This window comes from Eurosta solidaginis, chromosome 4 (genome assembly GCF_040869045.1).
Source record: "Eurosta solidaginis isolate ZX-2024a chromosome 4, ASM4086904v1, whole genome shotgun sequence".
Classification (NCBI taxonomy): domain Eukaryota; kingdom Metazoa; phylum Arthropoda; class Insecta; order Diptera; family Tephritidae; genus Eurosta; species Eurosta solidaginis.
Genome location: NC_090322.1, coordinates 14200317 through 14218295, shown reverse-complemented (window position 1 = coordinate 14218295; position 17979 = coordinate 14200317). Strand labels below are relative to the sequence as shown.

At 40.8% G+C, this 17979-nt stretch overlaps 2 protein-coding genes across 3 annotated transcripts; one reads left to right on the top strand and one right to left on the bottom strand.

Annotated features, from left to right (window-relative positions):
* Nucleotides 1-14215: 14215 nt before the first annotated feature.
* Nucleotides 14216-15706, top strand: Torsin (torsin family member). 2 transcript variants are annotated; one of them, XM_067780269.1, is made up of 4 exons: nucleotides 14216-14547; nucleotides 14613-14881; nucleotides 14940-15385; nucleotides 15447-15706. In XM_067780269.1, exons 1-4 carry the CDS (start codon nucleotides 14340-14342, stop codon nucleotides 15574-15576), a joined length of 1053 nt encoding a protein of 350 aa, XP_067636370.1. In that variant the 5' UTR covers nucleotides 14216-14339; the 3' UTR covers nucleotides 15577-15706. The 2 variants fall into 2 exon arrangements, with proteins under 2 accessions (XP_067636370.1, XP_067636371.1); XM_067780270.1 differs by having other exon boundaries at nucleotides 14382-14551.
* On the bottom strand, nucleotides 15387-16398 carry mRpL30 (mitochondrial ribosomal protein L30). The gene is made up of 2 exons (XM_067780271.1): nucleotides 16197-16398; nucleotides 15387-16129 (listed from the first exon to the last, which is right to left on the bottom strand). The coding sequence occupies exons 1-2, from the start codon at nucleotides 16322-16324 to the stop codon at nucleotides 15715-15717; spliced, it is 543 nt and encodes a 180-aa protein (XP_067636372.1). The 5' UTR covers nucleotides 16325-16398; the 3' UTR covers nucleotides 15387-15714.
* Between the last annotated feature and the right edge of the window lie 1581 nt (nucleotides 16399-17979).

The following is a 17979-nucleotide window of genomic DNA, read 5'->3' as shown; positions in this document are numbered from 1 at the left end:
TATTTTAGTTACATCTAAAGAGTTTTGTTCAAAATAATGTGTCTAAGATGCATTCACAAATAAACGGCGTATGTTGGAATTAGGGTTAGCGTTCTAACAGGTAGGTGCTGCTTGACCTGGCTGAGACAAACTGCCTGTTTATTTGTGCACAAACCTTTAAAATGTGTAAATATATTAAACTGTGGTTACATTCTTTAATATCTTGTTAAGTTGCAAACATGAGTGTTCATGTGGTAATTCTTTTGGTTAGATAGATATTACAAGCTAAAGTTACATAGTGGCAGTCATTTATGTGTGACTTTTCTTCTATAAAACGTTAATCTACCTTTTTATCTTTTTTTTTTTTTTTTTTTTTTATTAATTCGAAAGTAAAAATGTCGTAATTTGGACAAAAACATCGATCCCTGTCGAATGGTTCACCGGGCAAGTACCACTTGGAAGTTCCTTTAACTACCCTGCAAAAAATGCTCTAGTCATTCCACGCCGTTGGACTAGTTACTATACATCATATGTTATGTTCTTAGTCATGTTTGCATGGGCGTGGGTAAGTTTCGTGACCAGAATTTTTTGTAGGGTAATTACATCTAAATTTATACCTTGATGTTTGCTTCTTTTGCTGCGCCTCCAGCTGATGTTTCAGATGTTGGAGTCTTGGTTGTAATTGTGGTACTAATCCAATCATGCAAGTACCAAATTTTGTGATTATTATAAGATTTTTAGCGCTGGGATTTGGAATTTTAGCCACTTTGCGTATACAAGTACGATGGTGGCAGGGCGTTGAATCTCGTACACGTCGTCGCAAGCGTTGGGAGGACGAGGAACAAGACGCTGCTGTTATTTCTTGTTTATGCCCGTGCTACGCCACTTGGTTGCAATTGATATATTATTGATGATGATCCACCCAACTTGCTAGAACAGCAGGGCGCCGCGACAATTGTTTAACGCGATTCCGTATTGTTGGTTTATGACTAATTCTACGTTCAACAAATATGTGCATATGTAACACATGCAGTTTTAAGGTTTAGTTGATTGGCGTTGATCACCATAACTTTTATAAGTAATTATTGGCGTAGTTGAATTAATTAAACCTTTCAATACATAGCAGCAATTCCACAAAATAGTTCCCGCTTTTATTGTGCATCAGCCTTCGCAGTATGTATTTGTGTATATTTTCTTTTGCTCTTCCAATCTTCCTTGCACCAGTAAGGGATTATTTCATAGAACTTTGGAAAATGTTCAAGTTCTACCCATTGGGTTTAAATTCTTATCAGGATGACTTACTCGAGCTTTACGCTGCTGGAACCTCGTGCTAAAAGAGAAAAAATTTTTCGTAGTGATGGCCGGTGTGTCTTTTTCCGGTTTTCGATATTTTTTCATCGCCACTTTCACCACATCGCTAGGTGTGTTCGCGTGAACACGCTCCCAAGGGGATCATGGCCGTAGACCGTAGCAGCAGACCGTAACAAACCTGCTTCGCTTTGAAGACCTGACGATGAAGCGAACAGGAAACCGGATCATCTGTGGGAAGCTACTGCCAGGAATCTTCGACGACAAGCAACGTGGGGCACGACTCACCCCTGAGATAAGAGTCTCAAAGTCCTACTACGAAGCTAGCCGGGCAACATAATTCTATCAAAAAAAAATTAAGTCAAGTTGGGAATAATTTCTGTTTCCTAGTTATAAGGGCTTTGCGGCAATTAGACATTTGTTATGGAGAACTCGTCAAAACTCCGAAAGATGATTTCTAGTGGCTATCGCCCCCACAGGAATGCAAAACAAAAAAAGTGTAGACATTTTGATCTGGAGAACTCATCAAAACTCCGAAAGGCTAGTCCGACCTAAGTGTGGACTGCCAGGGTGTTCACGGTCCTCGGTGAGTACGCGTGTGAACAACCTATGAGGTCATTGCTCGGGGAGAATACTGGGCGAGATGTCCCCGACCGCCAAAACGCCCAGACAAAAAAAGTCCAATTGGTGGGTATATAAAAAAAATCAAATTGTAAATTGGCAAAAGAAACGCCCTTGTTGGTTCATTGCGGACGAATATCCGAAGCATGGAAGCGACCTATCAATTTCCCGTTTAGGTCCTCCAGATCATACAATGCATTGCCTATCTTTCGAAGCACGCGACATTTCAGGTATTTGGGTAGGAATTTGGCGTTAATGCCCTGTTTGAAGTTACTTGAGGCAAAGTTTTTTCGGAAAACTTCCTGACCTTCCTTGTAGTTGACCTGTCTAGAGCGCTTGTTATAGGTGGTTACTCCCCTATCCTTGGCCTGATCTAAATTTCTACGGATCTGCTCGAGAATATTAGTCAACTTGTCAGCTCGGCTTACTACCGTAACTTGGTCTTCCCGAAGGCTGCCGAGTTTCCCTAAAATGTTGTACGTTGAGGCATGCTGGACCATGTTTTGGCCATATAATGCAAAGTATGGAGAACACTGAATCGCCGATGAAAATCACTTCTCAAAACTGATAAAATCTCGGGTATATGCTTATCCCAATCGGTATGGTCAGGTTTATCTTTCAGGAAAATCCTAATCTTAGAAACAATTTCTCTGTTGACGCGTTCGGATTCGTTCGCTTGGGGAGAATATAGCCCCGTCCTCACGTGCGTCACCCCGTAATTTACTAAAAATTGGTTCATTTCCTTCGAGATAAACTGTTTACCATTGTCACTGTGAATAAACTCAGGGACCCCTACAGCTGGAAAAATTTCTGAAGCGAAGTAATTTATAACGTTAACAGTGGTGGCTCTCTGCATGGGCTTTAGCCAAACGTATTTTGAAAAATGGTCTAGTACTATGAACAGAAATTGATTTCGCCGCTTAGATCTCGGATACGGCCCTAGAAAGTCGCAATATAACCGCTGAAATGGCCTTTCGGATTCAAAGGTACTCCCTATAGGTGGTCTCGACTGCTGATTGGTGGGTTTTACCGTTTTGCAGGTGTCACAACGCTGAACGTAGTCCCTGACGTCCTTAGCCTGCTGCGGCCAGAAGTACTTCTGCCTAACACGTTCTAAGGTTTTCTGCCATCCGCCATGGTAACTCCGGCGTCATGTGCTAATCTCACTGCTTCCTCAGTCAACCCTTTTGGCAACCATAAACGCCACAACGAGTCTTCTTCCCCTTCCATCCCCTTACGAAACTTAACTCTTTTGAAAATTACACCGTCCACAACTCGTAAATCCGGAAGTGATTCCTCGTTTTCGGTGACGGTCCGAATTAAGTCTAAATACTCGTTGCTGCTAAATTCGGGAGAGACTAAATCTATTTCTCCGGGTGTGTTAGTGAAAGTTAACTCGTCAGCATCAAAACGCGACAGTGCGTCTGGTACTACATTCAGGGTGCCCTTACGATGTTCCATTCTAAAGTCGTATCTTTGCAATAAGAGTGACCATCTCGCTAACCTCCCGCTTAAGTCTTTCTGTGTCATCAACCACTTGAGACTGGAGTGGTCCGTAATAATCCGAAAAGGTAATCCTTCGACATAGGGTCGGAAACGCTTCACGCTGATTATGGCTGCAAGACATTCCAGCTCGGTTACTGTATAATTGCGTTGAGCATTATTCAGCTTTTTCGACACGAATGCGATTGGATGCTCAGCGCCCTCATCATCGACCTGGAACAACACTCCGCCAACACCTACTTTGGAAGCGTCACATTGTATTACGAATTCCCTTGAAAAGTCTGGTTAGGCCAAAACAGGGGCGGAACTCAAAGCTACTTTTAGCTTTTCGAAGGCCTCTATAGCTTCAGAGGTAAGCTTGAACGGGCCTGCTGACTTACGAAGACAGTCGGTCAAGGGACCTGCCAAGTCAGCAATATTGGTAATAAACGCTCGGTACCAATTTGCCATGCCCACAAACCTACGCACTTGCCGAGGGGATTTAGGGATCGGGAAGTTTTGCATTGCTTCTACTTTTCCCGGATCCACTTTCAGACACCCGCTGCCTATCAAGTATCCTAAGTAGCGTATTTCCTTCTGACAAAATTTACTTTTATCCACGTTTATTGTCAGCCCTGCGTTTCTCAAACATTGGGCCACTTCCGCTAGCAATTTCAGGTGATCCTCAAAATTAGTGCTACATACCATCAGATCGTCCAGGTAGACAAAGACGTTCTCTCGCAGGCGCGAAGGGATTGCCTTGTCCATCAGCCTACTCATAGTCTGCGGTCCATTGCACAGACCAAATGGCATTACTTTGAAGTCGTACAGAGGCCTCCCCGGAACTGCGAATGCTGTTTTTTCCTTAGAGGACTCTGTCAATTTGATCTGGAAGAACGCGTCCTTCAGATCAATGCCACTAATAAAATGCGTATCCTTCAGTCTGCTCAATAAGCCGTTGATATGAGGCAGGGGGTACGAGTCTTTCTTAGTAACCGCGTTGACCTTCCTGGAATCTATGCACAGCCTAACTTTACCTGGTTTCCGGACCAGTACTACAGGACTGCACCACGGGGAGTTGGATTCTTCTATACCTCCTAATTCGAGTAACCTGTCTAGTTCTCTAAAAGCTTCGGCTTGCCTCGGTGGCGAAAGAGGGAAATGTTTGCTTTTTATAGGTACAGCATCACCGGTGTCGATGTGATGCTCCACTAATTTGGTTTGTCCTAGGCCTAACTTCTCGTACGAAGGGAACGTCTCGATGACCTTTTGCAACTCTGATTTTCGTTCTGGTGACAATTCGTGCAGGTTAAGTTCTTCTTCCTTCTCAAGTCTAACCTCTAAACACTCTACGCTTGGGGATATTTCGGGAGCTAACGCAAATGCTCTCCAAAAATCTACCCCGAAGTATGCTTCTTGGAGAAGTGAGGGGACAAGGTAAAAACGAATAACCTTTGCGATATTTTTAAAGGTGACCGGTAGAGATACTGAGCCAAAAATTTTTTGCTTGTTGCCGCCCGCGGTATATACGAACGCATGTAAGGGCTGATATTCAAAGCCGTTATCCTCTAGGAATTCTACTCCGTTTTTCCCTAAGATGGAGACGTTGGCTCCCGAGTCCAACAGCCCTACAAGGAAACTATCCTTAATTCTAGCCTTTACTAAAGGCCTTTCATCCTCGGTAAGCGTTAACGTGGTGGCTTGTGCAGTCTACGCTCCTGTACTCTCCTGTGGTATCTCTTCCTACACTTCAAAATATTGTCCGATACCGGATATTGTTCAAAAATGGTATGTCTTATTTGTTTATACCTATGTTCCCTTTCTTCTAGGTTTGGCGAAAGTTGCGTTTGGCAAGCGACATCCCTATGCTGGTGTCGCAGAATTCTAATGGGCTCGCTCATCGCGGATGAGGACGTTTGACTCTCGGATTCAGAACTATTCGAATTGTCAGTACTGTCAGGGAAGGTTATTATCACGTTTGAGGGCTCTTCTGCCAGGGTACTACTGCACCTCGGAAGCTCACCACCTCCATGCAGAGATTCACCCTCTGGTTCAGCGCACGGGACGACGCCTCGAGCACTGGCTGATGTGGGAGCTATGAAGCCGAACGAGGTTCCCCCGCCTTCTCGCTCGGGTACTGGTTTCCCTGCCTGCGATGGTCCTTAGGGCATTTAGGAGTGAATACACCCTTGTACCAACATTTAAAACAAAAAGGATTTTTTATGGGTTCCTCACAATATATATAGGAGTGCCCCATTCCCTGGCAATTCCAGCATTGGATTCCCGAGTAGTCCGGTCTTCTGCTGCGTCGATATTCCAGCGCCTCTATCTGCGGATCCATCTCGCCGTCCTCGTTTTCCGTCCTCATGTCCGGGGTTGTCACGCGTGCTTCGCTTACATGCCGTCCTGGGTAAGTAGCTCCCAACAGCTTGCTTTCTTTCAGCACTTGTTCACCTCTGCGTGCTACATCCCGTAAATCATGAAGGTTCCTTACATCTGCGTTGAAAAGCATCAGCTTAAGGCTACTGTTGACGTTTCTTTTTATTATGTCAATCAGTAAAAGCTCCGACATTGGCTCCCTTAAGCGCGCGTTCAAGGAGATTATGTCAGCGTGAAACACGTCATAACACTCACTTGCTTTTTGCTTCCGCATGGAGATCTCCATCATGATCTCGTGGTCAGTCTTCAAAGTGCCAAACTCTCTTTTCAATGAGTAGCACAAAAAGGCATATGTCGCATTAGGGTTTTGTTTTGTGAACAGCCAGTACCATTCTTCGGCCCGCCCGGAAAGGAACAAGTGGAAACTAGCCATTATCTGTTCGTCAGGGCATTGTGTGCGCTCACACAAGGTGTTCAGTTTGAAAAGGAAATCGGCTACGCTCCCAGTGCCATCGAATGCGATTTTCCACTCCTGCGGTTTTACTGCTATGCTGCTTGGAGTCGGGTACATTGGTGGTACTCCCGTTGGAAATGGGTTACGGTCCATCCTACTTGCGTTCCTATTTTGCTGATTCGCTTGCTGCGTGGATTTGAGAGCGGCGTTGAGCTGGGCCATATTGGCTCTAATTGAGCCCATCTCTCTCCGCATTTCCTCCTGCGAAGCCTGGAACAGTTGGTGTAGCACGTCCACCCACGAGCCTCCACGAATGGCTTCGTCCTGCATTCCTAAGGTATTCGTCCGATCACTTGTAGCGTCTCCAAAATTTCCCATTTCCTGATTTGGTGGTAAAGCACCAGCTCCTTCGGGTGCGTAGGTCGCCACATTGGCCACTAGCCCCGAGAGATCGTGCGCGTTCACGTGACTGGTGCTTATAGGTCCGTCCAGTTTCTCGAGAGGGTCATTCAGGTCCGAGCCCATGTTTATTAACGCGGGGTCTCCATATTGTCCGCCTACTGGGGTGTGCACCACCAAGGGACGCCTGGCCTGAGAGAAAGCCCCTCTATTTTTATTACCCCGTTTCTGGTTTCCCCGGTAATTCCCTGCACTCCCAAACGGGGTATTCCGGCCCGGTTCGAACGACTGGTCGCGCGACATATTAAAAAAAAATGGTCACTGATAGGTCAAAAAAAACTTTTGCCACGTAAGGCAGTTAGGAATTCAAACAAAAAGGTTTTGTATATAAATTTATACGCAAAAAAAATAAATAAAACTTTCAAAAGCTGAAAAAAACAGAAGCGATTAAGCAATTTAAATGTGTCGTGCAATCAATGGGAATGCTGACATTCCCTTCCCGAAGGCACTCGGGCTACAGGCAAAAAAAACAAAAAAAAATTACATAAGCTCATTCATACTTGTCCCTAGTGCTCCCAACCGCAGTGCGAGGGGGTCTTAAGGCCCCCTCCGAGACTGGTTGGGGCCATTAGGGTCACTCCAGGCACACACGGGTTGGTCTCAACACGCCCAGCCGCAACGCAGGTGCAGTCTCCAGGGGCTTGCCCCTGGGACTGGTTGGGGGTGTTGAGGCCTTCCGTCCATTCTCGCTGGACACCCCTCCTGCCTCCGCCGCAATGGGTGGAGCGGTTTCGGAACCGCTCCCCCAGTCTGGTGGGACAGGAAGGAGTGCCACTCTGAATCCCAGCTCAACCCGTCACAATCCAGGTGGCACTATGTGTTGCCACCTGAGACGTGGGATGAGCTGGGGTCCTATCAAGACCTACACACACTCCAGACAACACAAAACAAAACAAATTCGGCAAAAAAAAATTTAACATTACAAAAAAAAAATTGAAACCCAATTAGCGGACATATATATTAGCTAAGCCGACTAACGGACAACATTCCGGGAAAAATAAAAAAAAACCCACTTACAAAAAAATAAAGTGCGTGCAGCACTGCCTCAACGGGTGAATACAAAAATCCCGATAACTGACGTTAAGTCGCGTGGATCCCTCAGCTACCGGAGACGATGATCACTCCGGACACCCTGATCCGTCGAACCATCCCACCGCAACGCAGGTGGCTGCTCCTGCGGCTGCTCACCCCGGACTGGTGGGATGGTCAACTTCACAAGTTGACCTGGAGTGACCCTCGCACCCAGCGCCTCAGGAACCACGTTGGGCGCCATCTGTTATGGTAACGCATTTACTATGGAAGCAGTAAGGAAGGCGGTCGGCATGATGTGTTGGTGCACAGTGGCTAGTCATTGTCGGCTGGGGCGGGTCCTTGCCAACCTTACTGTTCCTGCGCCATAAACAGAAAAAAATTCCTATCATGCCTATCAAAACTAGCTGTCCAAAAAGCGCAGACCCCGACTCAAAACGCTTATAAATTCAATTTAAAACAGCATCCGGTAGAACCGGATGCCACGGACAGACCGTTAAACATTCAAAGATTTAAAAATTCAAAAAAAAATAACCGCAAAAAAAGAAATTGACGCTAAAAAAACTACCGAACCGGACATGGCCGGTTACTAACGCTGAAAATCAAATTCAAAAAAAACTGCTGAAAATAAAAGACCCAAAAGGAAAATAAACAAAAGGCCGAATATAACTTGGGGGCGCCGCGGGTGTTGTTGCGACGCCCGGTGCATTTATAAAAAAAAAAAAAAAAACCATGGCCACCGACGCACCTATAATTCGGTGGCCCCTTACCTGTATGCCCTAAGTGCCTTCTAAAAGAATAGGGTAGTCAACATTCCCATTTTAATTACAATATTTATTCACAATTCATTATAAAGAAAATATCTATAAAGTTCTAGCTAGTTTTGGTTATTAACGTGGGCGGTTGGTGATTGTGTTGGTGTTGTTGGTTGCGAGTGTATATAAGGTACATACATACATACTTGATCTATGCACATACTATTTTAGTGTTACATGGTTTAGGCCCTAACTCATTTTGCCCTTACATTAGTACGTTGTTACAATAATCACTTATGATATGCTTTGTGGTAAAACTTAATTTTTTGAGTGTAACTAAATATCAATTTGGTATAACGCGCATATTATAATGATAATAACAATATGTAATATGTACTGAGAAAATTTGTTACAAAAGCAATAAAGATAAATTTTATGTAGCGCTATGCATTATATGCACCTATATTACCTTCTTCTGGTGGTTCGAACAATATTGCTAGCAATAGCAATTCATATGTGTAGATATATATATATATATATATATATATATTGTACTTGAATGATATAAGAAAAGAAAGTTTAAATCTTCTAGCCGATTCGTGCATAAAATTTCCTTTTTTTTTTAACATTTCATGGGTGAGCTCCAAAATGAATCGCTAAAACGTTTCACGTGATTGCGTGAGCTAACTTCAAACGTTTTAAAGCGCCAAAATGTATTCTTAAAATGATAAAGAAAAGGGTATGCCTTTTTAAAATTTTTTTTTTTTTTTTTTTTTTAAATCTAGTGCTTAGGTAGGTATTAGATATATGGAATTATGCTCGGGAATTGCTGAATACAATTTTAATTACATCTAAAGAGTTTTGTTCAAAATAATGTGTCTAAGATGCATTCACAAATAAACGGCGTATGTTGAAATTAGGGTTAGCGTTCTAACAGGTAGGTGCTGCTTGACCTGGTTGAGACAAACTGCCTGTTTATTTGTGCACAAACCTTTAAAATGTGTAAATATATTAAACTGTGGTTACATTCTTTAATATCTTGTTAAGTTGCAAACATGAGTGTTCATGTGGTAATTCTTTTGCTTAGATAGATATTACAAGCTAAAGTTACATAGTGGCAGTCATTTATGTGTGACTTTTCTTCTATAAAACGTTAATCTACCTTTTTATCTTTTAGGTTGCTAATTCGAAAGTAAAAATGTCGTAATTTGGACAAAAACATCGATCCCTGTCGAATGGTTCACCGGGCAGTCATTTATGTGTGACTTTTCTTCTATAAAACGTTAATCTACCTTTTTATCTTTTAGGTTGCTAATTCGAAAGTAAAAATGTCGTAATTTGGACAAAAACATCGATCCCTGTCGAATGGTTCACCGGGCTATATAAAACCCTCCAAGTACCACTTGGAAGTTCCTTTAACTACCCTGCAAAAAATGCTCTAGTCATTCCACGCCGTTGGACTAGGTACTATACATCATATGTTATGTTCTTAGTCATGTTTGCATGGGCGTGGGTAAGTTTCGTGACCAGAATTTTTTGTAGGGTAATTACATCTAAATTTATACCTTGATGTTTGCTTCTTTTGCTGCGCCTCCAGCTGATGTTTCAGATGTTGGAGTCTTGGTTGTAATTTTGGTACTAATCCAATCATGCAAGTACCAAATTTTGTGATTATTATAAGATTTTTAGCGCTGGGATTTGGAATTTTAGCCACTTTGCGTATACAAGTACGATGGTGGCAGGGCGTTGAATCTCGTACACGTCGTCGCAAGCGTTGGGAGGACGAGGAACAAGACGCTGCTGTTATTTCTTGTTTATGCCCGTGCTACGCCACTTGGTTGCAATTGATATATTATTGATGATGATCCACCCAACTTGCTAGAACAGCAGGGCGCCGCGACAATTGTTTAACTCATTAAACGCTAGTGTTACATATATGTAACGTTTAAAGCACTATATTTATATACGATTTTTCAAAATTGCAATTTTAAATGTTTCAAACTTTTAAATAAGAATCGCAGTAAATATAGCAAAGAGTGAGAGTGCACTACAGTTTAGCTAAACAGAAGAGTATAACAAAAGCAATAGGGCGTTGAAGACGATGCAAATTTCACATACGTAAAAAAACTATCCAAATGGGAACACGCTATCGGTAAGTAGTAATTTTAGCAAAGTGCAAGACATTATGTGAAAGCTTTGTTCTACATATTTTAATAATTTTATGAATGCATGTGTTCGTATAAAAAAAGATATGAAAATAACTGTACTTATAAGTTTTTTTTTCGTTTCTTGTAAGCGTGACATATATGACACGCTCGCGGGTTCGCTTTATGTATAAACATTTATATAAAGATTTGTGCGGTCAATGTAAAAGTATAATATTTGTTGGTTACCAGGGAAAAACTATCTGTCGAGGATATTTGCGCCGTTTTGGAGGAATTCAATAACAATGAAGAAGATGAAGTGAAAGCTATTTATATCGAGGCACCTGATGCGGGCGCTCTTTCAGGTGAAGATTCAAGTGATGAAGACGGGGGAAGTTTAGAAAACTTGCCGCATACACAGCTTGTAGAGGAGAGTGAAGTAGTAATAAGAAAAAAGACCGACGTCGAAGAGAACCCCGACTTCAATATAGATACTGAAATTTTAGACTACTTGAATCATTCTCTGTCGGATTTAGAAGTAAACCTTTTGGAAGAATCATTTTCTTCTGAGAAAGCACCCGAAAAGCCGAGTACATCGCTGTCAGCTCAAAAGCCAATAATCGTCGTCGCAAGGCAGCTTCAACGCAACCACATAGTAAGGCGAAGAGAACTAAGCCATCCTTTTCATGGGTCGACGATAACACCCAACATAGAGTTCCAATTTTTCCTAACGGTAATTACAGTGACTGCCCCAACTTAGAGCCATGCGAGCAGTTCCAAAAGTTTTTTGATGACGATTTATTGCAAATGCTATGTGACGAGTCAAACAGGTATTCAGTCCTAAATAATAATGGGAACCCAAATATTACAGTGAGAGAAATGAAGGTCTTTTTGAGAATTATGATAATAAGTGGATATACCTATTCTCCAAACAAAGAAGCATATTGGAGCGTTGACAAAGATATTCAAAATGGTGTTATTATCGACTCGATGAGACGTGATCGTTTTCGAGTGATTTTCATAAACTTGCACTTTATTGACCCAGAAAAGATAGATTTATCAGACAAAATATGGAAATTGAGACCCATAACGGATGCTCTGAAGGTGAAGTTCGCAAAAAACTTTCATCCAGAACAGAATTTGTCCTACGATGAATCAATAGTGGAATACTACGGCAGGCATGGTTGTAAACAATTTATTAGAGGCAAACCATTGAGATTTGGATATAAAATGTGGTGCCTAAATACGCCTTCCGGCTATCTGCTAAACTTTGAGATGTATCAGGGGAAAAACCCTAGAACAAACGAGGAATACGCTGCAGGCTATGGAAAGAACGCTGCTCCTTTATTTTCAATGATTGATGAATTTGATGAAACGTGGAAGCCACTTCCCTTTCGATTCTTTTTTGATAATCTCTTCACTTCAATACCTGTTTTACTTGGACTAAAAAAATATGGATATGAAGGAACTGGAACCATTCGTCAAAATTATATACCAAACTCTTGTCCTTTGCCACTGAAGGATAAGTTGAAGAAAATGGAACGCGGTTATATTGCTAGTTCTCGGATTTCTGAGTGTGGTATTATAGTCACAAAATGGGTAGACAATGCAGCAGTTTCCATCGCATCAACTTTATTTGGAAAGGAGCCAGTCGGGAAAGCTATAAGCTACTCTAGAGCTGAACATTCAAAGGTTCAGGTTCAAATTCCAAATGCTGTTGTAATGTACAATAAGAATATGGGTGGCACGGACCGCATGGACCAAAACGTCAACGCTTACCGGATCGGAGCTAGAGGAAAAAAGTGGTGGTTTTCAATTTTTACATGGTTGGTTGATGTATCCATTCAAAATGCTTGGCTCCTACATAGAAGAGGCGGACAAGGGTTAACCCAACTACAGTTTAGAAGAAGTATTGCTAATCACTTTTGTCGCACTTACGGAGAAGTCCGAGGTCCATGGGGATTTAGACGTCCGGAATCTCAAAAATGTTAATTTTCATGTTAGCATGAAAAATTTTATTACATAATAGAAACACGCGAGTGTTACATATATGTCACGGGTCGTTCAGACTCATCAGGATAGAGGTTGAAACTTTTAGTTGCAGTTTTGGGTACATATCAGTCCTTGTAGTAACCACAAAAAATTTGGTTGTTCTAACTTTGCTATTTAGCTTTCGCGTTTAATGGGTTAACGCGATTCCGTATTGTTGGTTTATGACTAATTCTACGTTCAACAAATATGTGCATATGTAACACATGCAGTTTTAAGGTTTAGTTGATTGGCGTTGATCACCATAACTTTTATAAGTAATTATTGGCGTAGTTGAATTAATTAAACCTTTCAATACATAGCAGCAATTCCACAAAATAGTTCCCGCTTTTATTGTGCATCAGCCTTCGCAGTATGTATTTGTGTATATTTTCTTTTGCTCTTCCAATCTTCCTTGCACCAGTAAGGAATTATTTCATAGAACTTTGGAAAATGTTCAAGTTCTACCCATTGGGTTTAAATTCTTATCAGGATGACTTACTCGAGCTTTACGCTGCTGGAACCTCGTGCTAAAAGAGAAAAAATTTTTCGTAGTGATGGCCGGTCTGTCTTTTTCCGGTTTTCGATATTTTTTTATCGCCACTTTCACCACATCGCTAGGTGTGTTCGCGTGAACACGCTCCCAAGGGGATCATGGCCGTAGACCGTAGCAGCAGACCGTAACAATTTTTAAGCAATAATTACTGATGTTATATTATCAGGAAACCACAGGTAAACTGTGTAAGATTCACCACACACGAAGAAAAATGCATGTGCAATATTTGCAGACATGCGTAAATATCAAAATCGTTTTGATTTTAGCACAGTTCTCTGCGCAAATAGCGCAACCATTGCACACACCGGGCAAATCCTTGTGCAAATTGGTAATTGGCAGAAGGATACTTGAGCCTTGTAATTGGCGTATTAAGCGGGAGTCATTGGTGCCGTATGTCGTATCGCTGTAGTCGTCTCCCTAACGTAATCAGCTGTTTATCGTTACGACGGTAAACCAAAAACCAAATGGGTGGCTACGATACGGTTACGACCTTAGCGGCACCAATAATCGATTGCATTGATTCTCATAAGGTTGGTCGAATCAGCTGTTAAAAGGTTACCGATACGGTTACCGATAAAGCACCAATGTCTCCAGCTTAAGTCATCATTCACAATGCCTTCCGTTTGACACAGACCTTGTTTCTATTTTGAATGCGGAGGTAAAAGTCTAGAACAGGTGTCGGCCGAAGGTCGCCAACGCGGAAAGGTTTTGCGGGCAAAAATACTATACCCCCCTCAGTTTCGCAGGAACTCAGGATAATTTTTCGGTTTTTCGTTAATATCTTTTAATTTTTTTATTCAATTATTTTGAAAACTGTATTTTCCCCTTCTTTGTTCTGTATGCAGTCCACTCAAATTCCCCTTTACAAACGTCAAAAGTGGAAAACCCTCTATAATTATACCATGGTAGCAACGCAACGTAAAGCAGGCATTTGCAATTGCCTACCACAACAATCTTCCGATGCGAAATTCCCATCAAAAGGGTGGGCCGTGTTCAATAAGACGCGATCTCTATTGGGTGTTTGCTCATGGTAAAAAGTGGTGAATTTCCGGTTAGGAATGTACATTTCGCTTAACTGACATTCGGCTATTCTTTTAATTCCTTGCTATTTACGGGAATTACACGTAGTAAAAATACTAATAACTATGTTAAACTCATGGACAATTTTTGGGGCGGTCTGTATTTCGTTGTTCAATTTACAAACAGTCAATTGTTTGATTGATCCAATATCATTGGCTGTTGGTGCCGGTGCACTTGCCGGCGCATATACGGGTTTCGGTTTTTTTAAGGAACAAACTTACTGTCGTATGACAGAATGCTGCAATGATCGCTCTATTCCAGCAGATATTACAAGCAAGTTAATAAATGCAACCGCCGTGTACATCCAACTTACTTTAATTTTTTCTATTCTTATTCAGAGTTGAAAGGACTATTACAGAAAAATCTTTATGGACAACATATTGTCATACAGCAGTTAATATCTGCTTTGGAGGCCCATTTCCACAGGCATAGTAAATCGCGCAAACCATTGGTGATGAGCTTTCATGGGACTCCGGGTACCGGCAAAAACTATGTTGCTGATATGATTGCCGAATCATTATATGAAAAGGGTGTTAAAAGTCGATTTGTACATAAATATATGGGAAGATTGCATTTTTCATTGAGCCAAAATGTAGCAGAATATAATGTAAGCGAATATAAATAATTATAAAACGCAAAAACCAGTTATAAATAACTTTATTTAGAGATTTATACGTGATGATGTTGTGAATGGCATAACCGATTGTGCACGTTCGTTATTTATATTCGATGAAGTGGACAAAATGCCGCAGGGTGTTTTTGAATCGTTAGCATCCTTAGTAGATTATAATTCGCTGCCTAATAACTTGGATGGTACAAAAGCGATATTTATTTTTATTTCAAATACGGCAGGTGTGCAAATATCAGATCAATTGGCTAAAATGCTAAAAAGTGGTGAATTGCGCGAAAACATTAAATTAAGTGCATTTGAGCAGATTTTGGAAAAGGCGTCATACAATCTGGATGGTGGTTTAAAGAAAGCTAGTTTGATAGAACAACATGTAATCGATCATTATATACCATTCTTGCCGCTTGAGAAGGCACATGTGCATAAGTGCATAGAGACAGAGTACGCAAAATGGGATCGCAGACCACAAAAAAATGCGATAGAGTATGTTATTTTTTTTTTTAATATTTGTTCGGTAATTATTTTATGACATTGTTTAACTTAGGTCACTGCTGCAAGATGTGATTACGTTTGATCGCACACATGGACTTTTCGCCACATCCGGCTGTAAAACGATCGAAAAGAAAGTGGCGACAGAGGTTTGGAATAACTCGAACTCGATATCAGAAGGTTAAATATGTTTGGAGCAGATTTTCTGTGCATACCGCGATTTCCGCATAGGTTCAAAGCGAATTAAAAAGTCATATTTAATGTTGTTTTTTTATAATAAATGTATGCGAAAATGTCTGCATTTACTATACAACAGTCTTTGACTACCACGGATTCAACCATTTCTTACGTGAATCACGTTTTAACAATTCGGTATCCAAACGTTTTGGATCTGTCTCAAATGCCTCAGTCGCTTCCAAACGCTGCTCGACAGGTCCTATTTCTTTAGTCACAATGCATTCACCATTCTCCTTGAGTATTGTGTGCTTAACATCATTTGCTGTAGGCTCACCATATGGGAATGTAACGGGGGTAACTTTAATAAGATGTTTTACTTTCCACAGCAATGCGTTCACGTCGGGTATATTTTTTACCACGGTGAAATCGCTTTGTTTACCATCAAGTCCGAGATCTTTTAGTATACGTTTCTCCCAATATGGATTACCTTTGACTGGTTTAATACGCTGTACACGAAAGAGTTTAGCTGGTTCAAATGGAGGATCTTCATGATCAGGGGTCCTTATAAAAACAAAAAAAAAAATGAATTGTAAATGTTAAGCACAAGTTGGATATATCAGCTACTTACATTGGGTAGTATATGATCTTGCCATATTTCTTGCCTTCCTTGTATAAATACTTTTTATTGTGCTTACCATAGGAACGCACAATTTGCGATAATAATGATGTAGGTTGCAGGAATTTATGTAAAGCCATGGCTTTTCTTGTAAAAATGTAATAAATTCAGTGAAAAGAGCTCAAGTCCTGTTAAGTTATGAAACACAAGAAGAAAACCAAAAACAGCTGACTTTGACAGCTTTGAAATCTTAAGGGCCCATTACTGATACTTAGCATAGGCTTGACTTGACTTGGCGTAAACTTGGCAACTTAGCCACGATTATACTCCACTTAGCGCATACAATCTGGCATCATAATCAATATATGTCAATTTGTATGAGAAAATGTCAAAATGAAAGGGAAACAAATAAATGGCACCTCAAAATGTAAACGGCACTTAGAACTTACATAGGAAATCAAAATTCAACAGACTTCTAAGTCAAGTGTTGCTAAGTTTTGAGTAATCAGTAAAGGCTTGGTTTCCTCGAAAGCGGTGCCGCTATTAAGCGGCCGTTACATAGCGGTAGAGTATGCTGTGAAAAATGTTGCAGTGTAAAAGTAATTATGTGTAAACTAAGAAGACGGTGAAGTTGGCCGTAACGTAATATAGCGGCAGGGCATAAAATATTACGGCTTTCATGACGGTAGAAACTAGTTCATCACCTTTTTTTGCCACCGCTATTGTCAAAGCGGTAAACATTTTGTCAAATATTTATAAAATAAACAATATTTTTGAATTTAAATTTTTTTGGACATGTTTTATTTTTGTATGTGCAGTTAAAAAGTAAAAGGATAAACTGAAAAAAGGGCAAAATTTATAATAAAATTTTGTGGTCCTCTGTCGTAAGTGTTCATTAAGTGTTCATAGTTTCCAACAAAGCGTCGCCGCTGAAAACGGTGAGTATACCGGGCGTTCTTTAGCGGTCGTAATAAAGCGGCACCGCTTTCAGAGGAAACCAAGCCTTAACATGGAATGTTCATTTAACAGAACTGTAAGTGACAGTTCTCAAGTCAAGTCTATGCTAAGTATCAGTATTGAGCCCTTTAAACTATTTTCTGGCACAAGGTTGTGTTCACAGTGGCATGCCGGAACCAGGACAGGTGACGGCTGGAAATCAGCTCATTGATACTTCTTTAATATGATTTGACAGTTTGATTGATATGATCATAGTGTACAAGCACAAGTGTGTTGACTTCTTTCTGACAGGCACTCGCTTAAGTGAGCATAACGGGAAAATCTGGGTTGCCATTGTTGTTTCGGTTGAAAACGGTCAATTAGGGTTCTGTGCAGAGACCTAAAAGATTGAAACAGGGTTTATGTAGTCACAAAAGTGTTGCTCCTCTTCCACAGCATTTTAATTTTATATCATGGCGAAAAGTGTTCAGTTCAGAGTTATTGAATTTCATTAAAAGTTCAATTTATTACGGAGGGTTACTCCTTTAAGTGTAAAAAGCAGAGAAAACGTAGGGTTTTTCAAATTATTGTGAAAAACTTTTTAATTTGAATTTCTGTACCCAAGTTCACTATATTTGTGTAACAGAAGATTCTGGAGGTCAATTCCTTAACTTTGAAAAACTGAAAAATGTACACTTATTGAAAACTCATTTGCACACACAATTTACACTTTGAATTTAGTTGTGTTTTTATGCACAAAATTTTGAAACTAAAAACAAACTTTTCATTTGTCAGAAAAAATAAAGAAAAAACGGCCTAATGTCAAAAAACTCTATCGAAATACAAACTGTCTTGTTTG